This window comes from Boleophthalmus pectinirostris, unplaced genomic scaffold (genome assembly GCF_026225935.1).
Source record: "Boleophthalmus pectinirostris isolate CB_2022bp ecotype Guang Dong unplaced genomic scaffold, ASM2622593v1 HiC_scaffold_22, whole genome shotgun sequence".
In the NCBI taxonomy this organism is placed as follows: Eukaryota; Metazoa; Chordata; class Actinopteri; order Gobiiformes; family Gobiidae; genus Boleophthalmus; species Boleophthalmus pectinirostris.
In genome coordinates, this window is record NW_026571190.1 from 40099799 (window position 1) to 40127072 (window position 27274).

General features: G+C 39.0%; 1 protein-coding gene across 2 annotated transcripts in view; it reads left to right on the top strand.

Annotated features, from left to right (window-relative positions):
- The window catches only part of vps54 (VPS54 subunit of GARP complex), a 42512-nt gene that overhangs the window by 13744 nt on the left and 1494 nt on the right, over positions 1–27274 (top strand). Inside the window, exons 7-22 of one of the 2 annotated variants that reach the window (XM_055158082.1) lie at positions 1961–2087; positions 2401–2430; positions 5007–5114; positions 6147–6202; positions 8967–9063; positions 12593–12867; positions 15765–15894; positions 17187–17368; positions 18749–18861; positions 20354–20417; positions 20673–20778; positions 23005–23092; positions 25176–25297; positions 25454–25534; positions 26652–26759; positions 26897–26991. In XM_055158082.1, coding sequence (XP_055014057.1) covers positions 1961–2087; positions 2401–2430; positions 5007–5114; positions 6147–6202; positions 8967–9063; positions 12593–12867; positions 15765–15894; positions 17187–17368; positions 18749–18861; positions 20354–20417; positions 20673–20778; positions 23005–23092; positions 25176–25297; positions 25454–25534; positions 26652–26759; positions 26897–26991 — 1782 coding nt within the window. The remainder of the gene's footprint in view (positions 1–1960; positions 2088–2400; positions 2431–5006; positions 5115–6146; positions 6203–8966; positions 9064–12592; positions 12868–15764; positions 15895–17186; positions 17369–18748; positions 18862–20353; positions 20418–20672; positions 20779–23004; positions 23093–25175; positions 25298–25453; positions 25535–26651; positions 26760–26896; positions 26992–27274) is intronic. The other variant, XM_055158083.1, reaches the window with a different exon arrangement.

Consider the following 27274-nt stretch of genomic DNA (forward strand, 5'->3'; position numbering starts at 1 on the left):
AAGTGGAAAGGAGGCTCACTTAGCAACAAAATGCAATCTTGGGGAATGAAGGCGTCTGATTGGTCCGTTATTTATGTTCATATCTTCATTTAGGAACAAAATAGCAAAATAAAAAAAATCTGGATCATGTAGAGCGTTACAGCGTTATTAAACAAACATTTTAAGAACAAAATGAGTCCTCTCACTCCTGCTCTCCCACTGCACCAGACTATAGACGGACAGATAATACTCCCTACAACTGTACAACAACTCACCCACTGCACCAGTCAGATAATACTCCCTACAACTGTACAACAACCCATGCACTGGACCAGACTATATAATAACTACCGTATTTTCTGGATTATAAGTCTCTTCGGAGTATAAGTCGCATCAGCCAAAAAATGTGTAATGAAGAAGAAAAAAACAAATATAAGTTGCACCGGACTATAAATCGCACTTTTTTTTGGGAAATGTATTTTGTAAGATATTTCATTCTCCGACATTTCATCTTGAAAGGCAAGTTCTAGTAATAACAATAGTACAGAGAACAACAGGCTGAATAGACGTTAATCTGTTAATGTAACATATTAAAAGTTATTCAGATAACTATTGCATAAACAACAGAACATAACAATTTTACCAAACTCACGATCTCACTCCAAATCACTTAATCCATTCTATTCTTCATCCTCGGTGTCACTTCTGCGCAACCTCCGGAGATAAACCATAGATCCATGAGGTAAACAGAGCGCTGCTTCCTCTTCTGTGTCGCTGTTGTCAGACTCAGCATCAGTTCCAGTTAGAATTATTCGGTTCTTTCTGAATCCCGACAGGATGGTTTCCGTGTCACTGAAGTCCAGGCTTTGTCCATCCATCCAGTGACTTCAGGAAAGTTTCATGGTGCCTCCTCCCGGTGTCACAAGTTTCTCTCTCACTCCAAACTTTCTTTCTGCTGCTCGATGTTGTCGTCTTTATAAGTTTGTTTAAATGTTAGATTTTTAGTGACGTTGCGATCGACTGACATGATACAGACAGGACAGAGGCTCTTTCTGCAGGAGACATGCGCAGTAGAGCCAAGTGACAGTGCTACAGGAGGAACAGGAGCAGCAGATCCTCACACACAAGACTAGAACCTCTCCACACTTCACCAAAAACAATTTAATATATAAGTCACAGGAAACACCCAAACCATGAAAAAAGTGACACTTACAGTTTATTTTATTATTTTGTTTTTTACAGATAGATGTCTATTTGTAAATAAATCTTTTTTCATCTGAGTTTCAGTTAATCGGCTGCATTTGTGGATTTCTCAAAAATACATCATAGAGGAAATCTGCGAATCCGTGTAATTGGTGATGCACAAACGCGAATCACGTTTTACAAACAGAATTTTCAGTTTTACAAATGTATTTTTGCTAATGAAAAAAGATATATTTACAAATACACATCTATTTGTAAAAAACTAAATAATAAAATAAATAAAGTTAAAATTATAAAGAAAATGAAGTCCAGGCTTTGTCCATCCATCCAGTGACTTCAGGAAAGTTTCATGGCGTACCCTCCTGGTTCCGTGAAGCTGTGTTCTCCATCCCTGCTTTCCGCCAGTCCCTCACAAGTTTCTCGCTCACTCCAAACTTTCTTTCTTTCTGCTCGATTATCGATTTCGGCTGAATATTTCAGCTGAATATACAGCAGCTCTTTCTACAGGAGACATGCGCAGTAGAGCCAAGTGACAGTGGTACAGGAGTGCAAGATACTGACACACAAGACGAGAGCCTCTCGCAGCTGTCAGTCTGAAAATTTTAATATGTAAGTCACAGGAAACATCCAAACAGTGCAACTTATAGTCCAAAAAATACAGTATACAGTAAGTTATTATATTATGTTGTGATGTTTGAGCTACTGTGTCCAAATAATTTCTCTTTTAGATGAGTAAAGTTTGTCAGAGTCTAAACGTGTTTGTCTGTGGCTGTTGCAGACACCTGGGCTCTCAGCTGTGTGAGCTGGAGAAGCTCATTGATAAAATGATGGTGGAGGACTTCAGTATTTACGCTCGGAGCGATCTGAACCGCAGCCTGAGGGACGAGCCTCAGGTCCTGGAGAAGGTAACGCCAACGCACAACGACGCAGTTTACACACATCTGACCAGGACTGAATTGATCTTATGGTTAAATGTGCTTAAAACTGAGGTAACTGACTCAATAAGTAAATAATAATAAATAAAAATACGCAAATACAATAGCACATAATTATAATAATGAATTGGATATTTATGGCGCCTTTTAATACACTTGCAGACAGAAGTGAGGCTGCGAGTCTGCCCCGTCTCCCTCCACCAACACACACACACACACCACATTTAATTTATTTTTTTGTGAAATATTTAAGTTGAAATAATAAATATTGTACCCATCACAGGTTAAGACCCCAAACGCTGCCACAGAGAAGGTGAAAGAAACATTTAGTCGTATGATGAATTTATAATTACAATACTTTTCAATGGGGGAAGGTTTTAAATCATGGGTTTTATTTATTTTTTTCTTTGTAGAAAAAAGTGTTGAATGAATGGATGACATTTTTATTTTTGGTTCAATAATTTAAACATTTGATACCTGATCAGTTAAGTGTAGAATTTAATTAATTTAAAGTTCCTATATTACACAAAACTCATGCTTGTGAGCTTTTAGTTATGTTATAACGTTACCTCATGAAAAACAGACCTGGAGTTGTGTTTTGTTTCATTCATGCTTGTTTTGAGTAACTCTATAGGAGAGTTTCATTGTTGACAAAAGCGCGCGTTGCGTGCTGGGGATTATTTTGGTCGGCGGCAAGAAACACTAATTCTACATGACGGACGGAGCGAGAAAACACGTAAAGGGTATTGATCCCGGTTATTTATCCACTCTAACGGCAGAGGACCCAAGACCATTTGACCAGAAATTGGTCATAAGCATCGACGGACGCCAAATCACCCTTTTCAACTCCGACAGAGCCTGGACCAAACCAAATTTCTGGTCAGACTCACCATCTACCTGGGCAAATGTTCACTTGGGCGATATCCACAATGACTTGGTGGAAACTCCTGGGCCATTCACAGCAGAAAAGATGAAAACCTCCAAGAGTCTCGATGTGTTGTTGAACTTGTTGGAGTCCACGGTTTGTTAGGATCTTCTACGTTTGCTCTGTGGATGTTTGAAAGTCGTTTAATTCACCGTTAGTGGTTCTTTTCACTCTGAATACGAAAAAGACATTTTCCTTCTTCCGTGCTTCTATTTGTGCATCTGATAATGGATGCAGCAGGAATTTACCATTATTGGGGATAAATACGTGAGGTTACGCACTGTGTTTGACGCTATCATGTTTCTTGCCTCCGACCAAAATATTTTCCAGCATGCAACGCGGGCTTTTAATAACAATGACGTCAGCCGAAACTCGCCTATATTATTAGTCTGTCTCCAAAGCTCAAAATGCTGTTCCACCTTGTGATGTCATGAAGCTTTAGTTTTAACGTTAGCAGCTCTGTTTAGCCTCAGTTGAACTGTTCTACTCTGCAACACACTAGAACAGAGCTGTCAAACTCAAATTCACATTGGACCAAAATTAAAAACTGGGACTAAGTCGTGGGCCAAACAAAATATTTATTTAAAAATTTCAACAACTTCTGCATGTTTGCTCTTCTTTCGAGATATGTAATGTTAAACCTTTTCTTATTAAAATAAATGTTTAATAATAGTTTTGCTTTAAAATTGAATCCCGAGCAAGCAGAATATAAAATAATAACATTTTAAATAAGTAATGTCTCTGTAGTCGATCTGTAGCCGGTGGGCAGCTCTAATACAGATTTGATATGATCTCAACTCACCCCCGGGCCTCAGTTTGACATGTCTGTACTGGAATAACCGGTAACACTTTATAATAACTACACCTTATTTAGCCTTAATAAAGCATGAACAAAGACTTGATTAATAATGATTCACGCTTAGTAAGTACTTAATTACTACCTGAATTAGCACTTAACTTGCACTTAATTGGCCTGTGCTGTAAATAGTAACTTAATACTTCTTAATTACTCATGAACTAACCATTTCCATGTTTACAAATGCATATTTAAGTACACATTTGAGCATTTATTAATGATTAATAAGCTATGAGAGAATGATTTACTAATAATGCAATGCAATGATCATTCAGGCAGCTGTTATCTGTTAGTTAAGTCTTTCTGAGAGCTTTTCTAAAGTGAAGATGAATTATGCTTTATTATGCATTTGTTAAGGTTGGTCAAATTCCAGAGAAACAATAATGCATTACTAGTAAATCATTCTCTCATGGTTTACTAATCATTAATAAATGCTCAAATTTGTACTTAAATATACATTTACAAATGCACACACAAATGGTTAATTCATGAGTAATTAAGTCAGAAATACTTATGAGTAACTATTTACAGCGGTGAATTAAGTGCAAGTTAAGTGCTAATTCAGGTAGTAATTAAGTAGTTACTAAGCGTGAATCATTATTAATTAAGTCTTTGTTCATGCTTTATTAAGGCCAAATAAGGTGTAGTTATTATAAAGTGTTACTGAATAACCTTAAGAAATTGGCTTTTTTTAATATTTTAGTTTTACTTTTTGTTCAGTTGAGGTTGTGGATATAAAGTCTCTAATATCTGTTATTGCTCTGAGGACTGAAGCAGTTTCAGTGAGGAACTTCAAAGTTTGTCAATTCCACGACTGAAAAAATCCAAATAACTCTAGTGAAGGTGGAGTTTAAAAACACAGTGGAGCATTTCTTGTCTGTTTGAGAGAAGAACTGAGCCTAAATGTGCAGGGTTTGTGTGTTAAACATGTAAGAATGAAACAAAACGCAACTCCAGGAGGAAACTACATTAGAATATAGATTAACAATAGTGTAATATAGGACCTTTACATGGGTTTTCAATCTAATCTGTCCAATACAATCACTGTATTAAAGAACAGGTATTTTTTAGAGTATTCTTTATTGTTTGTGTTTTGTGGTGCGTTCAGGAGCGTCTGGAATCACTGGTCTTCGGTTTGCTGCGTCAGAGGAAGCTGGACTTTCTGGACATTTACAACGAAGAGATGATTTCAGCTGCGAAAGCCATCGTCAACCAGGTAAACACACCTTCTTACTCAAATTAGGCTTTAATCTGATCTTTATTTTAGCCCAATCTGACCATAAAGACCTGGTTTAGTTGGAAATACAGCAGGTGATCTGATTTGTGCTGTTAAACAAGTGTCTCACACATTAAATTACTGTCACAATTGGCTGTGTTTGCATTTTCTAATGTCTGTGTCACTATCAGTGTGGGTTTTTTGTTTTTCTTCATACACATTCTCTAAAATCACTGCGATAGCAGTGGTGAAATGACAGTTAGTCCTGGTTTAGACCTGGTTTAGACCTGGTTTAGACCTGGTTTAGACCTGGTTTAGACCTGGTTTAGTCCCGGTGTAATCCTGGTTCAGTCCTGGTTTAGACATGGTTTAAACTTGGTTTAGTCCTGGTTTAGTCCTGGGTTAGACCTGGTTTAGTCCTGTTTCAGTCCTTGTTCAGTCCTTGTTCAGTCCTTGTTCAGTCCTGGTTCAGTCCTGGTTCAGTCCTGGTTCAGTCCTGGTTCAGTCCTGGTTCAGTCCTTGTTCAGTCCTGGTTCAGTCCTGGTTCAGACATGGTTTAGTCCTAGTTTAGACCTGATTTAGACCTGGTTTAGACCTTGTTTAGACCTGGTTATTCTTGGTTCAGTCCTGGTTTAGACCTGGTTCAGTCCGTATACGGCGCAGAAGTTCGATATCTTCGCTCGCTGATTGTTATTTTTGACGATCAGCGACAGTTCTTTGGTTGAGTCTCTTAAAGTGCTACAATAGTCGTGAAATGTTTTATATTTTAAACACAGTAATATTGTAATGGAACAAATTACTTCAAAACGACAGAAACAAGTCATAAGTAAATAACACATTACAGTTTTGAAGTAACTTGCCCAGCAGTGGTCACCGTGGTAACTGCTGAATATCCTGCTGTACACATACATACAGAACCCCCCCCCTCCCCCATAGTGGTGTCACTGCAAATTATAAATATTTGTGATGAGGAAACAACATAACATCGATCAGAAAACGGCGTAACGTGGATCCTTTCATTTTGTTTTTCAGTGCGTGGCCGACTGCGTTTTACAAATAGAAGAAATTGACACTGAAGTCGTCACCAAGTAAGTCTTTTTCAAGTATTGTGATTTTAAAAAAGTAGTTCACGGTGCACATTTTACGCATAAACATTTCTGAGAAGACTGAAATCTAAACTGATAAACCAATACAAGAATCCTATACATGTCAAGATAAGTTATGTGCAGTCTTTTTTTCTAATTACCAATCCTCTGTCAGTAAAAGTGTGTGTTCTGGAGCGGAAGACTTTGTAGAAATTTTTTTAAAATAAAAGTTAAATAATAGTTAAATAAAAGGTGGAATAAAAGTCAGTATTTTTTATTTTCGGGAAATTTAAAAAAATGATCTGTTTGTCAAATTGACGTTTGATATACAGGGGTCCCAAAAAACCTTGAAAACTACTAAGTCCAGCTCGATGTTGGCCTTTAAATTTTTGGTTCCAAGTCCAAAATTTGTTGCCAGTTGGTGAAGTTTTTTCCAGATTTTGCAATGAAGGCTGCGCAGTCTTGGGTGAGTGTATGTGCAGCAGATTCCAAGACACAAAATGACTTCTCTTTGAACGGCTGAACCTGAAAACAGAACAAGAACAAGAACAATCAGAGATATTTGATAGGAAATCTTTATCGTTTCATCATTGTCTCATACTGCAGAAGTATAATATCGTAAGTTTTGGAAATTTTCAAAAATTTAAACTCGCCTGCTCAGTCTACAAAGTCTTAAATGGAGTCGCTCCACCAGCTCTGGGTGAGTTCATTAAGCTCACGTCCAGCACTAGTGGTCGGGGAACAAGAGCCTCTATCAGAGGCAGTGCAATACCCTATAGACCAGGGGTGCACGCCGCTCCTCGCCTTTTCACGCTCTCGCTCCTTCCTGCGTACAGCGAACACAAGCCCCTCCCACAGTGCGCTGATTAGAAGAGCAAGACCAAACGTGAAGCAAAAACCAGTCTAAATTTGTGTTCCAGTGTTGGCACAAAGCAAGTCTACAGCATAGAGCGGATCTACAGAACAGACCTACTGCCACATTTGGCTGAAGTTTGTCTAACAAAAGTGCACAAATGCATCTGTGTTTGTCACGATGTGTGTTTGGTTTGGTAAACGTGCAGAGGCTGGAAAATATCACTGCAAAACCAAAAAAGAATGCACCTCCAGTTTGGAACTTTAAAAAACAGGTTTAAAAATATTCCTTCACTTTTTTCACAGTTTTGTGTAAAGTGCCAGAGGAAGTTCTCTTAAAGAAGAGGTTCTCAAACTGTGGGTGAGGGTCCAAAAAAGGGGCACAGAGTGTTTCAGTGCAGTTTGCTTGGCTTTGTATTAGGCAGATCATTTTGACTTGCTCATTTTGTAAGTAGCTCACATGATGAAAAAGTGTGAGCACCTCTGCACTAGACGCACAACTTTCAGTCAACAGGTGTGATCAGTCAAGGAACAGAAATCTGGAACAACATCCCAGCTGCTATAAGAGACTGCACCACATTCAGTTCATTTAAAATTAATCTGAAAGGACGGCTTAAGAGAAACCAGACCTGTAACCACTAATGTTCTGCTCCTATGTAAATGTCAGTGTTGTATGTCATGCTTGTGTGTTTGTCTATTGTGACGCGTTTTATGTTCTTATCTTTTATGTTTCTGTCTTTCTGACCTGCCAGGGACTACAGATAAAAAGTCGCCTTTGGGCTAATTCTGGCATATTTACAAGTATATGTTCATGAATATACATTGTCCCTTTTAAATAAATAAAACTAAAAATAAAAAAAAGATATCAACCTAGTCCCCATGAGGCGTTGGTGGGTCAGTTCATCAGCACAGAAGCAGTTTATGAGGAGTCCAGCCCATATCACATGATCATTATATCCACAATGCAATGTGTGTATCTGTACAGGCCCATGAACATGTGTGTGATGTTGGTCACACATGAGAACGTCTGTGTTTTAATTTCATGAGTTGTGTATCTGTTAGTTGTGTGACTAAGTATGTTGTGATTCACCAGAAAAACAAGAAATTATTTTCGTTCCAATTACAATTTTAACAGCTACACTGAAAGACAAAGGAACTGTTAGAATTAGTGATTATCTCTAAAACTATTCATATTTTACAATAGAAATGCACAGAATTATAAATAGACAGTGTTGGGAAGGTGACTTTTAAAATGTAATCCCCTACAGATTACAGATTACATACCCCAAAATGTAGTTTGTAACGTAATCCATTAAATTACTTAAAGTGAGTAACGTAATCTGAATACTTTGAATTACTTGATATTGTCATGCTTTTTAGTTTAGTTCTAGTTTAGCCCTGGTGTTAGTCCTGGTTTAGTTCTAGTTTAGTTCTAGTTTAGTCCTAATTTAGTTCTAATTTTAGTCCTGGTTTAGTTCTGATTTTAGTCCTGGTTTAGTCCTAGTTTAGTTTTGGTTTTAGTCCTGGTTTAGTCCTGTTTTAGTCCCAGTTTAGTTCTGGTTTTAGTCCTGGTTTAGTCCTGTTTTAGTCCCAGTTTAGTTCTGGTTTTAATCTTGGTTTAGTCCTAGTTTAGTTCATAAAGTTTAGGACATAAAGCTCACTGATACAAGGCCAAGGGTTTGTCAACACTGTCAACAAAGCAAAGGATGGAGACTCTTGACGATTTTAATATAAAAAATTTAAATATTTACTTGAGTTATTTCACCTTTTTTCTTTTCTACATACGTCTTGCTTCATATATTTGTCTCGTTATATATTAATCTTCCGAATCTGAAATGTAGAAAGTAGTAAACACAGTAAACAAATATCGAATGAGAAGGCACGTCTAATCTTTTGCGTCTGAAATTTTTCTCAGGCTGGCCGATCAGATGCGCGTGATGACGTTTCCTCAGTGGTTCGATCTGTTGAAGAACGTCTTTGACTGTTTCCTCCTGTTTCTGCAGAGGATCAAGGTGAGTTCAGTTGTGACAGGTTTGACTCTTTCCTTTCACTCCACAAGCAGCAAAACTGTAGCACTGAAACAAAATAATTTAGTAAAACACACCTTAAAATACTCTTGGTGATATATCGATACAGCAGCCCATGATATCGATACTGTATCACCACATTAAACGATACGATATATCGATATTCTGATATTTTTGCGCACCACTACACTAAATAAGCACATAAACATCTAACTGCACTCCATTTAAAGGGACAGTTCGACGTTTTGGACATAAGGCCTCATTTCCTCGTGATCCAGAGAGTTGGAGACGTGTGGAGACACTTTTTGAAATATTCCATCCAGTCCTTGTATTTGCAGAGGTCGCTAGTGCATGTCAACGGTCATAGTTTATCCTGCCACTAAACACAGTCTTACCCGCTCCGCAAAACACCCGAAACAAATCTGTTATTACACCAGACACGTAGAGCACACGAAGAAGCCTGTTCTAGATTTGGTCACGTTCACATCATCACAATGAACTAGAGCAGAGTAAAATTCCGAGAGAAAATAGTCCCTCAACATGCGACGATTCATGGGATGCAAGGTTAGTTTTATTTCAAACATTATTCTATCAACACAGACATTTACATGGACAGTCTGGTGTAATAATAGATTTTCTTCGGTTGTTTTGTGGAGTGGGTAAGACTGTGTTTTAGTGACAGGATAAACTATGACCATTGATAGGGCTGGGCGATATGGATCAAAAAATATATCTCGATATATTTTGCTATATCTCGATATATGATATATCTAGATATATATATATATATCTCGATATATGTTCAAGAAAAAAATAGCCCCCTAAAACTGAAAACTGCAAAAACAAATCTGCCAAATTCCACAAGGTCCTTTTTTTTAATTAAAGTGTAAGAGGTCAGCAGTTCATACAGGAACATTTAAGATTACAAAAAACCCTAATTACATAAATAATAATTTAACTGTAAAATAAAAATAAATAAAACATATTTCCTTCTTTTCATTCATAAATAAAACAACTCAACACAAGCTCATCTTTGTATTAAGTCTCTTATCCAAACCAGAACCAGAACCATGAGCTCCTTTAGCAGAAGAAGCTCAGGATGTTCCTTATTTCAATAGATCCATGTTATTATCCAGCAGTGAGGAGCTCTGAGGTTTAATCCCACAATCCACTGCAGATCAAACCCAACGTTTCCAAACACTATTGTACAAGTGACACTGCAGCAGATTATTAATTAAAATCTTCTGCATAAATAAACTTTACAATAAATAAAGCAAAACGACTCTAGAGCCACATCAGCTGTTTGAGATAATAATGTGTTTAATGCAGTTTTGTGCACGTGTGTTTACATTTTACAGAAACGAGACTTAAGTGCATGGCTCATTTGCATAAACAGCACTTCTCTTGCAGCTCAGCTCGTTCAGCTTCTTTCGGGTTAAAGGACATGACTCAGTGGAATATGAGGATGTGCTGCTGATGGTTTTGTTTGTAAATGGTGGAAAAGGTTTGTGGTGCTTGAAGCTTTTCACTGGCTCCAACTTTTGGCGTTCACGGCGACAGTGAAGAGTGAAGGAGACACGGGCGAACAAAATCAGGGAGGCGGGGGCGACGAGAGGTAAAGGTAAGGTAAACAAGCGAAGCGGCGAAATCAGAATTGAATATAAGTATTATATCTATTTATACGATATGTCAGAATTCATATCGAGTTTAAAAACGATATATTTAAAATATCGAGATATCGCCCACCCCTAACCATTGACAACACCAGCGACCTCTCCAAATACAAGGACTGGATGGCTTATTTCAAAAAGTGTCTCCACATATCTACAGTACTCTGGCTCACGAGGAAATTAGGTCCTATGTGCAAAATTCTGAACTGTCCCTTTAAGGCTGTGGCTCTTAAATTTACTCATTTTCTTTGGCATTTTCATTTTGTTAAAGTAGCTCACTTCAGGAAAAAGGTTTGTAGACCCCTGATAAAGCGCAAGTGTCTTGAGCAGCCTCTAAATATTAATAATCTACATAAAATTTGGACCTAAATATTTATGGAGATATGGAACCAAATGCAGGGTCCTAATCTAGAGAATATTTAAAAAAAAACAGTTTTGTTCCACCGTAAGACCCCTGTGGATTTGGCCTGTTTTGTGATTTGTGGAAGTGGTTTCCCCCAAAAAATTTGACAAAATATAGCAGGTCGTGTTGTTACGATACTAAAATTTCAAACTTGATTTCGATATTAAAGAACAGACTCAACACTCAATACTGAAACCACGATGATAATTGGAAACAGTAGACAATTATTTAGACTAGAGAAGGTCATTTTGAACATTAACGTGACATAACATAACGTTTCAGCAGTGTGTTGTCATTTTTATTTATTTTATTTTTTGATTTGGTACACATCTCTAGTGTGATGTGCAGCTATCCACTGAAAATGCTGACAGGATGCAACGCTTTTTTGTGATGTTTCAGGTAGGGATGGGCATTCGATGAAATGTTCTCAATCGATCGTCGGAAGAATTAACGATCGATTATCGATTAATCATTAATGTTTTTATATTAAAATGATCATCATTATTATTACTATCTGCACTACTAATCTGCATAAATAAATTCAACTTTACGACATATAAACCGTGAACACTCTAGAGCCACATCAGCCCATTTGACATTATAATGTGTTTAATTCAGTTTTGTTCAAATCTCACAGAAATGAAACTTAAAACCGCATCGCTAATTTGCATAAAATAAGCGAAGATAAAACTACAGCTCTTGTGTCGCTGATGTGGTTCAACTTTTGTCGGATTAAAAGACATGACTCAGGTGAATACAGGTCAGTGTGACCAGATTTGTGTTTGTTAAAACCAGGACAGCGTACGGGGGTAGGGGGGCGGGGCCTCGTCATCCACATTGAGCGACTCTCACCTGGAAAAACTTTTTCCCACTGGACACAGAAACATATGTGCTGCTTTATACACTGTGCACATGGACTCACACTTATCCCGAACGCAACGGAAAGTGTGGAATTTCTTGTACAAATCATCGTTAAATCCACATTTGTGCTTCGGTTCGTTACAGACTGACCCACTGTTTGTGTCTCGCTCCTTCTGATGCAGAGACACATGTACACACCTGTTTGGTCACGCTACGCACAGCAACCTACATTCGGTTTGTCAATTAAAATTTATGTAATCGATGAAATTCTTAATGATCAATTATCGATTAATCGACTAATCATGCCCATCCCTAGTTTCAGGCAATGTCAGCTTCCATTGGACACCGCAGTTTTCAAATGCGGAAATCAGCGCACTTGTTTCTAAAGACTTTTTAGATGAATATTGTGATTTAAAATGTCCAGGTTATATCATAATGATCCACAGGTCATAGATTATAAATATACAGCAGACACAAGCAAAATCTAGTAAATGTATTTCTATTTAGACTTCAGACTGACACACTGGACTCCGGACCAAATGCTTCTCCTATTTTAAAATGTTTTCTTTTTGTCCTTTAGTCGACTCTGACCGTGATCCGTAAAGTGGTCCTGGAGGCGCTGGACTCTCACCAGAAGCACAAGGCTTTCGAGGCCGCCGCGTCCGACCCCAGCGAAGTTTCCCAGAATGCTTTGCAGCTGCAGGGCGCGGCGGAGCTGGCCTACCTCACTCACGAAGGCCTGTTCATCAGCGATGCTCTGAACGAGGCCAAACACGCCGAGCAGAGCGGCGCGCAGGAGAGAGAGAGCAGGCAGCAGCAGGACACGGCGCAGACTGCAGGGGGCGCTAACAACATGTGAGTGCTGCAGTTTACTGGGGTTGTACTAATGATTACGTCTCCACTCATGTCTATAAGTGTTATTAGCCACGTCCCGGTTATGTCAGTATTCGGGATACTGTGTTTACATGTGCGCTGAGAAACCAGGACACTCATATCCCTGTGAACATGATCAAATGGAATATCCTGGTTTCTTTTTTTTTTTTTTTTAATTAAAGACAACAGAACATAACATTCAAAAAACAAAACAAACATCAACGTTTAACAATTGCAATATTCAACATAAAAACAAAAACATAAAGCAACAACCACAACACCACAACAAATACAAAAAAGCCCCCCCATTTCCCCCAACCGCCCACACGACACAAAGTCAAAACAATATAAATGTGATAGTGCAACATAAATACACCGCTAGACTCCCCAACATTGATACACTGTGGCCAATTTATAATTGAAGTTCCTTTTGTCTCTCTTCCTTCCTTTTTTTTTTTTTTTTTTTTTTAAATTATAATTTTTTTAAATGTATTATTCCCTATACTCAAACTAATATTTATTTTCACCATCATCAGTTCCCTTCATCATCTTTCACCATCTGTCACAATCTCAAAAATCATAATCCTAAAGGCTTTTCTTTTTATTAATTATTATTACTGTTATTATTATCACTATTATTCCTACTATTATTTCCACTGCCATTATCACTATTACTATTTTAATTATTATTAATTATTATTACATCCATAATACCTATTATTATCTCTACTATTAATTACAATAATTACAACAATAATATTTCATTATTATTATTATCATTATCACTGGTAGTAGTAGCAGTAGTAGTGACAGTAGTAGTAGTAGTAGTAGTGACAGTAGTCCCTAATAGTAGATATATAAATCTTTATGGCCGACATCAGTTTTATAAGATATATATTAGCATATATATATATATATATATATATATATATATATATATATATATATATATATATATATATATATATATAAATCCTGGTTTCTTAATGTTATCTTACAAAAGCACAAGCTCAAAATTTAACTTTATTTAATTTAATAAACCAGGAAAAATACAAACAACCATGAACTCCTTTAGCGGTGAGGAGCACTGATCCATTGCACAGATCAAACCAAACACTGCAGCAGATTTTTTATTAAAATCTTCTGCATAAATAAACTAAACTTTACAACATATAAACCAGAACCACATCAGCAGGTTTACTAATATAAAAAAGCTTTGTCACATTTGTTTAAGTTTTACAGAAATGAAACTTAAGACCGCATGGCTCATTTGCATAAACAGATAAAAACAGCTTGCTTCCTGTGCCCTGACGCGGTTCAGCTTCTGTCAGTTTAAATGACACGACTCAGTGGAATATGAGTGTTTTTTCTGTGACAGCAGAGGTGCTGATGATGGTGAGTCTGTTCTGTGCGTGTATCGTAGGAGATGTTTCATGTTTAACTTTTCGGCGATTGTACGAGTGCAGATTCGTGTGCAGGTTTAGTGCAGTCATTTCACTCATGTATGGTCACTATATTTATGTTGGTCATTTTATTTATGTCATTACTGTTGTGATGAAAAAACTGGAAAGTTTGGATGCATGCAAACTCAACTTTATGTTGCAGTAACCAGGATAGTGCGTTTACATGCCACAGTATCCCGGTTACTATCCGAATATACCAGCTGCAGTATCCTGGTTTCTCATAACCGGGATACTGGCTTATTCGGGAGACTGAAACTGGGATACTGTGTGTACATGCACCAATGATGAAACTAGGATACTCAAAAACTTGATCATAACTGGAATACTGATGTCTGTGTAAATACACTCTATGATGTCCACGATTCCAGAACTAACAGCACAGAGCAGTACAGAGCACGAGTGAGGCCTGTGAATCAGCATTTTTTTTAAATTAAAACACATTTGACAGATTCATATATTTATTTATTTATACATCTATATTTATGACTTGGTTTGGTCGGATAGTGTCTGGTAAATGTGTCACATAATTTTACATCAGTTAATTGGAAATTTGTGAAGAAAAGTAGAAAACAAAAAGATCTGAACAGCTTCTAAAGCAGAACTGACAGTGTTTGCTAATGTGTGAATTGTGTCTCCATGGTAACTGCTGGACATTCCACCATAGAAATGCATACAGAACACCCCCTGTGTGATGTCACTGTAATGAATCTATATAATATCCATGATTCCAGAGTAGGGATGGGCATGATTAGTCAACTGGGTGGGAGGTGGGGACTCGTCATCGACATTGCACGACTCTCACATGGCAAAACTTTTCCCCACTGGACACAGAAACATATGTGCTGCTTTATACACTGTGCACATGGACTCACACTTGTCCCGAACGCAACGGAAAGTGTGGAATTTCTTGTACAAATCATCATTAAATACACATTTGTGCTTCGGTTCGTTACAGACTGACCCACTGTTTGTGTCTCGCTCCTTCTGATGCAGAGACACATGTACACACCTGTTTGGTCACGATACACACAGCAACTTACATTCGGTTTGTCGATTAAAATTAACGTAATCGATGAAATTCTTAATGATCAATTATCGATTAATCGATTAATCATGCCCATCCGTAAGTAACAGTAACATTTTAAACACAATAAAGTTACAACAGTTAATGAGATTAAACCTGCTTGTCTCCAGGGAGATATTAAAGCTTTCACTGGAATGTTCTATAAGATGAGGTTGCCTGTCAGATCTGTGGAGAGGCGAGCCTGCACATAGAAAGAACGCATGGTGTTTGTAGCGGTAAAAACACCAGTAATGAAAATAAAATCTGGATATACAAGATTAACACCGTAAAGCAGAACATTCTATGAAAATAACCAGATGAAAGCATTATTCTGTGTGTGATCCTTTGTGCAGATCTGCCGATAACATGATGCCGTCTGAGCTGGAGTTAAACAGAGTCCTGAACAACCTCCAGGAGGCGCTGTTTACTGCGTCTGACGTCAGCCACGACCGCTGCGTCAAACTGCTCACCGCCAGAGCCAAGGTCAGAGACGAAGAGAAAATTAAGTGATTTTTAACAAATGGAAGAGTAGCATTCATCTCTGTGTGTTTAGGCCTGTCAACATAATACTATATCGACTTCTTTCAGGATTATTTCTCATTGTAGGCATCAAAACTTCAATTGTTGGAGTTAGTATGTTTCATGGGGACTTGTACTAATGGGGAACTTTTTGTTATTTTTCTCTACTACGATAAGATTTGAGTTGGATTTGAATTTTATGACTCGTTACCAGTGTTGGGAAGGTTCCTTTTAAAATGTATTCTCCTACAGATTACAGATTACATACACCAAAAAGTAGTTTGTAATGTAATCCGTTAAATTACTTAAAGTGAGTAATGTAATCTGAATACTTTGGATTACTTGATTTGCTGTAGAGAAGCAAAGACGAGGAAATCTTCACATAAGAAGTTTTGTCTGATAAAAGAAAATAAAAAACCCAGACTTTACTGAACCAAATTAAAAATATTATTGATAGAAGACGAGGAGACACGTCCACACAGCCTGGTTTAGTCCTGGTTTTAGACCTGGTTTAGACCTAGTTTAGACCTGGTTTTAGACCTGGTTTTAGTCCTGGATTTAGTCCTGGTTTAGACCTGGTTTAGACCTGGTTTTAGTCCTGGTTTTAGTCCTGGTTTAGACCTGGTTTAGACCTGGTTTAGACTTGGTTTAGACTTGGTTTTATACCTGTTTTAGACCTGGTTTTAGTCCTGGATTTAGACCTGGTTTAGTCCTGGTTTAGACCTGGTTTAGACCTGGTTTAGACTTGGTTTAGACCTGTTTTAGACCTGTTTTAGACCTGTTTTAGTCCTGGTTTTAGACCTGGTTTTAGACCTGGTTTTAGTCCTAGTTTAGATCTAGTTTAGACCTGGTTTACTTTCTGGCAAGAAGTGGAATTACCGAAAAAAAAGAAAGAAAAAAAAATAGGGATGGGATATAACCCAAAATGTGAAAACAGGAAAATCCCGCCGTGTAATCCATTTATTTCAACAAAGTAACTGTAATCCAATTACCACTCACTGAAAAAGTAACTGTAACGGAATACAGTTACTCATAATTTGTACTCTGATTACGTAACTCTGGTACTTGTAATCTGTTACTCCCCAACACTGCTCGTTACAGATAAAGATTGACTGCTAAAGTGTGTCAGTGGGATGATTTGGTTTCAGTATTATCGTTTATTATCTGTATTTTCAGGGGCATGTCACGCTTCACGATGTGTTGTTGTTCCATTTGTGTGTATGATCTGTGGTGATGTGACCGTCCCCTCTCCTCAGGACGGGTCCCTGGAGCGGCTCTCCTCTGCAGAGTTCGTGTGTTTGTCCCGGGCTGTGGAGCAGTTCGTCAGAGACACGGAGGAGCTGAGCGGCAGACGCAGCGTCAGCTTGAGGGGGGCACTGCAGAACCAGGCCAACCGCTTCGTCCACCGCTTCCACGAAGAGCGCAAAACCAAACTGGGGTAAGTGTAACAGATTTGAAAGAGACTGTCCCTGATTTTAATTTTGTTTTGTCCAGATAAACGCTCTAATAGGCCCTATATTAAACAGCACTGACTTTTGTGAGCTTTAAACCATGTTATAATCTTGTTTCCTCCTCAAAAACTGACCTGGAGATGTGTTTTGTTTCATTCACACATGTTTGAGTAAAGGCCTGTTCATACTTTCATAAGAACATAAGACTTTTGCTCTTGTTCTCAGATCTGTCCAACAGGAGCTGGCTGAACAAAATGATGTGATTTTGTTGGTCCAGCTCCTGTTGGGCAGTTCTTGTGGCTTGTTCTCGACACCTCAGCTGAGCAGAACTTTGTTCGGCAGTTTGACCGCGCTGTCTGACATCTTCGTCTGATTGGTTATTTATGTGGACATGGTTTATTTATTTCCTCGCTGGCATGGCGCAAGAAAAACTGGAATGGGTTTGCGTCACGGCTGGTGGAAATGGTGAGAAGACACAAACATCTGTACAACACGACGCTTAGTGACGATAAAGGCGCCAAATGGCAAGAAAATCATGGAGGGACTAAGTGTAGAAGTGTAGAAGAGTCTGACGTAATCTCCGTGACAAGTTTCCGAAAGCCGAAAGGCTGGTCACCAAAAAAAAAGAGCGAGGAGACGGGGCAGTTTGGCAGCAGAACATCTTCTGAAGTATAAATTGTCAGAGCCCAAACAAACTTTGTTGTTCTCATCACCTCAAGAACAAGAACAAAGTTCTTATGTTCTTATGGAGTATGAACAGGCCTTAAAACTTTTATTATTAGTCTGTGTACATCTCTAGAGCTTAAAGTGCTCTGTTCCACCTTGTGATGTCATGAAGTGGTAGTTTTTAAGTGAACAGCTCCTTTTTTACCTTTTAGTTCAGTAGAGTTTGGCGATTCTTGGGCTGAAATTATCCAAATGATTCTAGTGAAGGTGTATGAAGTTTAAAAACACAGTGGAGCATTTTTTTGTCATGGTGCATTTTCAGAAGTGACACAAAAAGCAAGTAGCAGGCAGAGATTTAAGAACTATAAGGAAACAACATACAGCCGTGTCTGTGTCCTGGTGGAGTGTACTCTACCTGCTTGTCTCAATCCCTTATTTCTTTACATGGAAAGTTCCACAGTACGGCATTAAACTTGTTTTAACTCCGTGAGGACGAGCAGTTAAAGGTGCGGGTTAGATCTGTGGAGAGGTGACCCTGCTCACATTTAGACTACCTGTTATTTAATGGTTTGAACAATAAACTCCTGTAATTGAATAAATGTAAGATGTAAGTTTAATGCCGTACTGTGGAATATTCTCTTCATGGTTAAAGTCTGGTGATGGTTTTTACAGCGATCTAAAAGGTTTCTGTTTGTGCTCAGTTTGCTGTTGGATAACGAGCGGTGGAAACAGGCCGAAGTTCCCGCTGAGTTTCAGGATTTGGTGAACTCCATCGCAGAAGGAAGCATCTCTCTCCCAGAGCGGAAACTCTCAGGTCAGATGCTGTCGGGAGTATTACACAAACAAACTTTTATTGACCTTTTAACCAGGTTAGAATGTTGTTCCCTCGTCAAAAACATACAGTACATGCAGCTGTGTCTTGTTTCATTAATCCATTTGTGTTCTCTGAGCCTCAAGATTATTAGATTATTCACATTTTGACAGTTTTGTTGCATCACAGATAAAACTCCAGGCTTCTCCCATAAATCATCATCATTCTTCAGGCAAATTTGTGTTCACAGCAAATGCATGGCTCTATTAGTACAGCATTGACAGGGCAAAAGGACTTAAATCATGTCAAGTTGGTGACCCTGTTGTGCCTGTTGTAAATATAAATTATAGTTTTTACACCAATCAAGAAGCAATTTGATGAAAAGAATTGAAGAAAAGTTGAAAAATATGTTGAAAATTACAAAAAGTGGAGAGTTCCATACTGACATATCACTAGGGAGAATTCTGTCCATAAATTCTTCACAATTTACACAAAAACACATTTCTCTAAATGTTCATTCACGTTGCTGACAGCAGAGGGCGCCCAGTGGAAACTGATGTGTAGTTTTTAAAGTATATTTCCCAAATACATGCATTCTGAATTTTGGACTTCCGGTCATCACGCAATGAATCCTGAAAAATAGGACTCAGAAAAAGTGAGCATCAAACCTCCATGTTTGTTTTCCCAGTGGGATGTGTCTATTGTCAAAGTCGATCTTTTCAAGTCTTTTGAACCATATCACTTTTGTTTCTGGTTCTGATATTGTCATAGTTTAGTTTTTGGGATTCAGACATCGTAATTGTGTGGTTGTGATTTCCTTTGTTGTTGTTTTTCAATTCCGTTGGGAAGTAAAACTGTTTGAACAGAGGTCTGGAGTCACACACATCTGATTCACTTTTGCATTTATGGAGTTCGCAAACTTCCGAAGCCCGTTTTCCGCTGTTAGGATCCAACAAACACACAAAATTCGGGACGCATGTATAGGCTCTAGTCACAGACCAGGAAGACGTTTGGAAAGATGCGATGACAACTTCCGGCGTAGTTCCCGACACTGAATTCATCAACCGACTGTGATCAAACCCACTGAAGTAAACGTGCTCAGCGGTAAAATGAAGACTGCAGACGTATGTGCTGTTTGGAATTTGAATGTGGAATTTGGTGCCTCATCTCTTCTAATCGCATGTACCCAGTTGCGCGTCAGTGGAGAAATGATGAAAGCCGAGGTACGGTTGTAATTGTTGATGAGCTGAACATAACAGAATGCTACAATGACATGGAGATGAAGAAAACTGGGACATTTTCTCATTTTTCCGGTGAACAGAAGTTCGTCGGAAGTTGTCATCGCATGTTTCCAAATGCTTTAGAATAGAGTCTATATGGACATTATTTTAAGTTGGGCAAAGAAATGCTTATCCCAGTTTGACAAATAGGGCGTTTAAAAAATAATAATTAAAGACATTAAAATGAAATCCTAACGGGACTTTCCTCTGAGCAGGTCCAGACGACAGGAAACCCACTGAGTTCCTCCTGGTGAACGGGCAGAAGTACGCTGTGGTCGGGTAAGTCTCTCACAAATCACACCACAGACGAGACGACACTTTATAACTACACTTTTAACACCTTTAACGTTTGAGGATTCAGGTTTAGTAAATACTTTGATGCGTGTTGCCACGATACAATGGGAGTTTTTTAGTATCGATATCCGCTCAAATGAGGATCTAGTTTTAGTATCGATTAGTCTCTTTTTTGTCAGATTGTTTTGAAGCGCTGGTGCAGAGTGAGGAGGATACAGACTCTGTGGTCTTGTGTTTCAGGACGGTTCTGCTGTTGATCCGGATGTTCCTGGAGTACTGTCAGTGTGTGAACGACATCCCGTCCATCTCCACAGACATGCTCACCAGACTGTCCGACCTGCTCAAGGTGAGACCCTGCTCCTCTCTTTGTGTTTGTCACTGTGTTTAGACCAGACCTAATGAACTCTCTAAACCTTCACTTGTCTCAGTCGTTATTATGATCCAGTTGTGACTTTTATGAGTAGGCAAGCAGATTTGAGGTGGACATCAACATCTTTAACAGTTAATATTAGTGATGGGCGAACGGAGCCTCGTGAAACATTGACACCTCAGTCGCAATATTGTCTCAAATGGTTCGACGTGTTTGATGCCTCGGAGAAACACTGACCTGTAGTGGACAAATTTAACCATTGCAAACCAGAACACAACCCACAATACAATAATAATACAATAATAATGATGATTTAAAATAATATGTAAAGAGCAGCATAAGTAGCATGCTGTAAATAAGAAAAGAGGTGACCTTGTTAAGTGATCCCAAACCATGGATCGCTTTTTTCCACTTGTAGATGCCATCGAAAATGAAACAAATGCCAAAAGTCGCCAAAATCACCACTAACATCACACAATACTCCTCACTACCCAACATTTTTAAACAAATATTGGTGCATCTTTTATACTGTAGCAGTTTAGCGTTTGTCAAACCTCAGAAGTGCGCTGAACACTCTGAAGCACTCTGGACCAATGGCAGAGCGGAACATTCGCCGAGCCAATGAAACGCTCCGATACACTGAAGCGATCGACACGCAGAGCGAAGCGGTAGGGGGAGGGACCGACACTTCCACACTTTGGCGAGACGAGCTCCGAGGCAGTGCTTCTGAGCAATTTGTTTCAGAAAGAACGAGTCGCGCTCCGGAGCTGCGTCTCATTTGCCCATCACTAGTTAATATCTGTCTGTATAATCCCTCAGTCATCCTGGTCTGATCATAGCAAAAGTAAAATTCAATTCTGTAAACTGGACAAAGGTTTTAGAGTGAAGACGTTTCTCAGCTGATCCAAGCTGCTTCTTCAGTTCTGGTCAGATGCTCGTGGACACGGCCTTATGTCTGTCTGAAGGGAGGAGCCAACTCCACTCAAACTAAAACATCTAAGAGCTAAACATCTAACTGAGCTTGATCCATTTTTGGGGTAATCATTCAGGACCCTCATGGATGCGCTCTCTTCTATTAACACACGGGCTATCGCTGTCGTTTTCTTTGTTTATATTTAGGTCTGAGGATGGAGCTATAATTGGGGAATAGATGATGTCTAAGCTCTCCATTCTTGTTCAGAGATGGATTGTCTTTCCTAACAATATTGCCTCTTTAACTCCTCTTTCAAACCAAAACAAACTGTAAACAAGTAGGTGTTTTAGTTTATTAGTCACTTCATGCAGATGTAATGGTGTGTTCATTTATCCATCCAACTTGGAGGTCCGAGGACATTGCCTAGCGACACGCACTGGCATGCCCCTTTTCCTTGGACTGCGAATCTCCAACTCGGAGAAGACCGAGCAAGGATTCCGAGACAGAATCCAAGACGACTGTGCCCAGTGTCACTTGTATGAGCTGTTTTCATTGTATCTGGAACTTTGGTGGTTTAAATGACAATTTCAGTCACTCATATCACTGCAGTACGTTTACTGTGTCTGTATCACTGCAGTACTTTACTGTGTCTGTATCACTGCTGTACTTTACTGCGTCTGTATCACTGCTGTACTTTACTGCGTCTGTATCACTGTGGGTTTGGGGGTCGCTGTTGTGGTGAGGCCAATATTGAACACAGACTTGTTCTAAATGGGTGTTAAACATCCCTGGAGTCACTAACCGAAGATAACAAACAACAATAATAACAGCTTTCCGGTTAGTGTCCAGATTTTACTTCAAGTTGGACACGTGAAACCTGAACGGGGCTGTTTGTGCATTAGCCAAGTCCCTTCATATACACGTCTATGTGCAAAACATAATAAAACACTTAAAGTGTGGATGTGACTTCATATCCACGACCCGAGTGGGAGACAAGTTGACACTCGAACGCACCATTAGGCAGAGTCCACCAGCGTCTGACCAGACCTGAAGAAGTCTCTGGGATAAGCTGCAAAACGTCTTCACTCTAAATACTTTGTCCAGTTTTTCTTTTCCTATCATTTAATAAAGCTACGTGTAGTTTTTTGGAGATAATGCAGATTTAGGTTTATTGTGTTTGTGGGGTAAATTAGTTTAAACATGATTGTTTATTGTCTGTATATTTTCTTGAGTAACCTGTGTTTTTGTGAGATCTCTAACGTCTCGTCTCTCTGTCTCTGTCTGTGCAGCACTTCAACTCTCGGAGCTGCCAGCTGGTCCTGGGAGCCGGGGCTCTGCAAGTCGTGGGCCTCAAAACCATCACTACAAAAAACCTGGGTCTGAAAACCTTAAAACACATTTAAAGACTCATTTAGAGAATCATTTAGAAACGTATACAACTGAACAGAATATCGTGATCAGGGTCATACTTAGGGCTGCGTGCTCATACTTTGCAGCTGATGCCATCAAAACTCCCTGGGGATGTGACGCTAACTGAAGGCACTGCTCTGTCAAAAGCTCTGTTAGACTTGAATCTGAGCTTTGTTTTAACGCAGTCTGAAGTCAGAAAGAGTTCATTTAGTTACAAAAGGACTGGATGGAATATTTCAAAAAGTGTCTCCACACGTCTCCAACACTCTGGAATTTTGGACATAGGGCCTCATTTCCTCGTGAGCCAAACTGTCCATCTGTACGTCCAATTGTCCATTGAATCCATTTAAAAAATCTTGAATTTTGTACTAACTTAAAACTTTTTAGAGTGTTTGCTAATGTCCGCATTGTGTCTCCACCATAAATGCTGAACATTTCACCCTAGAGACACATGTAGAACACTCTCAGCACGATGTCTTTGCGAAGTATCAATTACCAAGTGCCTCACGATACAAAACATAACCCAGTACTCGGTCTTTGATAATAGAGGTCTGCGTAGGACAGAAATTTCAATTCCGCTCCCGCCCACATCTGTGATATTTTGTCCCGCTCTCGCCCGCAAATCCCACAAGATGGAGACATTCTCTTTCTTAAGCTCTATCAAACACGGAGAAGCGGAAAGGAATTGTCTAAAATGTGCGCAAGATTAGACCACATCTGCAGATTTAGGCTGTTTTGAAATGTTTTGATTAATGCCAAATGAAATATCCAGCACAAATCATGTATTATAAGCAAACATGAATCATTTGTATATTTAACTTTACTCTCATATTTAGTTTGTGGGACTGCAGTTTATCCTCCCAGGGCTGCAGGGCTCTGCTTGATACGACACATGTCCTAATGCATGTATATCCCTTCAAACTGGTGTTAAAAGTTTACTAAAATAATGTTTTGCTCATGTGGATTAACAAAACACAGTGGATTTTCATGTCTATAATACCCCTAATATTCATTTAATATAAAATAGTTTTTCAACAAAGTCTCCTTCCCATGTGGAAATGTGGAGTGTGATGTTTTTAAATGAATGACTGGGAGAGTGCAGGTTTGATTGTAAATGGATGGATATTTGGATGTTTTTAATTGTCTATAGGCGAGTTTCATTGTTGATAAAAGCGCGCGTTGCATGCTGGGAATTATTTTGGTCAGCGGCAATAAACACTAATTCAACATGACGGACGGAGCGAGAAAGCACGTAAAGGGTATTGATCCCGGTTATTTATCCACTCTAACAGCAGAGGACACAAGACCATTTGACCAGAAATTGGTCATAAGCATCGACGGACGACAAATCACCCTTTTCAACCCCGACAAAAGGTGGAACAAACCAAATTTCCAAACCAAATCGCCAACTACCTGGACAAATATTCACTTTGGCGATATCCACAATGACTTGGTGGAAACTCCTGGGCCATTCACAGCAGAAAAGATGAAAACCTCCAAGAGTCTGGATGTGTTGTTGAACTTGTTGGAGTCCACGGTTTGTTAGGATCTTCTACGTTTGCTCTGTGGATGTTTGAAAGTCGTTTAATTCACCGTTAGCGGCTCTTTTCACTCAGAATACGAAAAAGACATTTTCCTTCTTCCGTGCTTCTATTTGTGCATCCGATAATGCAGCAGGAATTTACCATTATCGGGGATAAATACGCGAGGTTACGCACTGTGTTTGACGCTATCGTGTTTCTTGCCTCCGACCAAAATATTTCCCAGCAGCAACGCGGGCTTTTAATAACAATGACACCAGCTGAAACTCGCCTATAACCTGTTTGAGATGGAAACTATCTTCAGCTAAAACTGGTGTAAAACAGATGAATGTGTAAATGACCTAAACCCAGCTCAGCAGATTGAGCGTTCAGGCGTTAGTAACCATTTCTCACCATCTCTGTATCGATACTCAAACGCTGCTGTGTTGATATTCTGAGTACAGGCCTAGTCACGATACTGTTGAATAAACGACTGACGTCCTTCCTTCCCTCCTGTGTGTCTCCTGTAGCGTTGGCGTCTCGGTGCCTGCAGCTGGTGGTGCACTACATTCCTCTGATCAGAGCTCATTTTGAGACCAAACTTCAGCCCAAACAATTCAGCGTCCTGCGTCACTTCGATCATATCACTAAGGTACGACGAGGTATAATTTATTTATTGTCTTGCTTTAGAGGCACTGAAGATGTTGTGTTTGAATATCAAAAAAATAGAAGTTAAGTCATAAAAAAGTGAGTGAGTTTAGTGTTTAGATTCACTTTAAAATATCTATTCCCCTGTTTTTCTTTTCAGGATTACAACGACCACATCGCTGAGATCTCTGCCAAACTCGTAGCCATCATGGACAGTCTGTTCGAGAAGGTTTTATCAAAGGTAAAGCGCGACCAGAAGGGGCAGTAGAGAGCAGCTTAAGTCTGACAGACTCTTTACCCGTCTGTTTACTGGGGATGTGAAAAGAATCGAAAATCTGACACCAGTTGAAACTAAAACTAGAATGCTCATTTGAGCCTAGTGTTTCCCAAACGTTTTTTCTGGTGACCCACATTTTAAGTCACAAACCTTGGCGACCCAAGTCAATGGACATTATTCATAAATCACAAAATAAAAGTGGATTTGACCATTATTGAACATTAATGAGGATATTTTATTGTTGACTGAGTGATCATGTCTCTGAATAATTAGTATTACTCAAGTTTTAAACAAAAACACTGCTCACTGTGCACTGAACTTTGCTGATTTATCTCCCTTCTTTTTAGACAACCAAACAACATTTCTCAACTTTTGCTTGTCCTGAACGAGTGTTTGTGACAGTGTTCCTGACGAGGCAAAATCTCTTGCGTCCCACCTGAGTCTCAGTCTTTGGGAAACACTGGACTAGAACATTATTTCCCAAAGACTGGGTCGTGACCCTCAGGTGGGACGCAAGAGATGTTTTTTTGGTCACCTGATCAACATGTTGATCTACAATAAACAGTTCTGACACATGAGGTTTTCTATGCTCACAAAAAGCACAGAAACAGACTGAGTGCTGCGCCTGATCTGCTTCTGTGTCTCCTCCTGCACCCAGACTGGAACATGATAAAAAAAAACACAGACAGGTCCACCTCTCATTAGAAATGTTGAAATGTTCCGACACGTTTTGTATAATTTCTAATCTTTTCTTAACTATTTTATTGACTATTTTGTTCCATTATTGCTGGTTCAAATTGAATGTTGAAGAGAAAAAGAAATGTTCTACATTTAAAGTCCAAACAGACGACTTATGGATGCTTTTATTGCTGCTTCAATGACTTTTTTTCTGTCGTCTGAAGAAAGTCTTTTTATTATCATTGTCGTATCAGAATCAGCTTTAAGTATCGAGTCTATTCGTAGTATCATAATCGAGGTTGAAATTTCAGACCTGACCTGTCCGTTTCACCTGTCTGTTTCACCTGTCTGTTTCACCTGTCTGTTTCACCTGTCTGTTTCACCTGTCTGTTTCTGTGTCCAGTATGAAGTGAAAGCCCCGATGCCCTCCTCCTGCTTCAGAAACGTGTGCAAACAAATGGCCAAGATGCATGAAGCCATCTCCGATCTTCTGCCAGAGGAACAGACTCAGGTGGGAGATAAACCGGGTTACACTTTAAGTACTTTTGTAGTAGTTGTAGTAGTAGTTGTTGTAGTAGTAACAGTTGTAGTTGTATTGACTTGAGGGATCCTTTTATCATTTTTATTCAGATCTTTTTCCTGTTGCAGATGCTGTTTCTGAGGATTAACGCCAGTTTTAAAATGCACTTGAAGCGTCAGCTGTCCCGACTCGGAGTCATCAACGACGGAGGACCTCAGCACGGGTAAAACTAGCTCAAACACAGTCTGTTTTAAATATACAGTCTTAACTCTTTCCCCCTTGGACGCCGACTAGGAACATCCCATACATGTACTATACTATATACTAGGGCTTCCCATAGAGCAAAACTGCATAAAAGAAAACAGACCACGAGTGATTATAAATGATTTTCACACTCATGAACTTGACTGAAACACAAACATATTTGTATCTCTGGAAACTTTAGACTCTGAACTCTTCATTTATGGATGTTTAAATCTGAAAATGAGAGTTTACCTTGTGCAAAA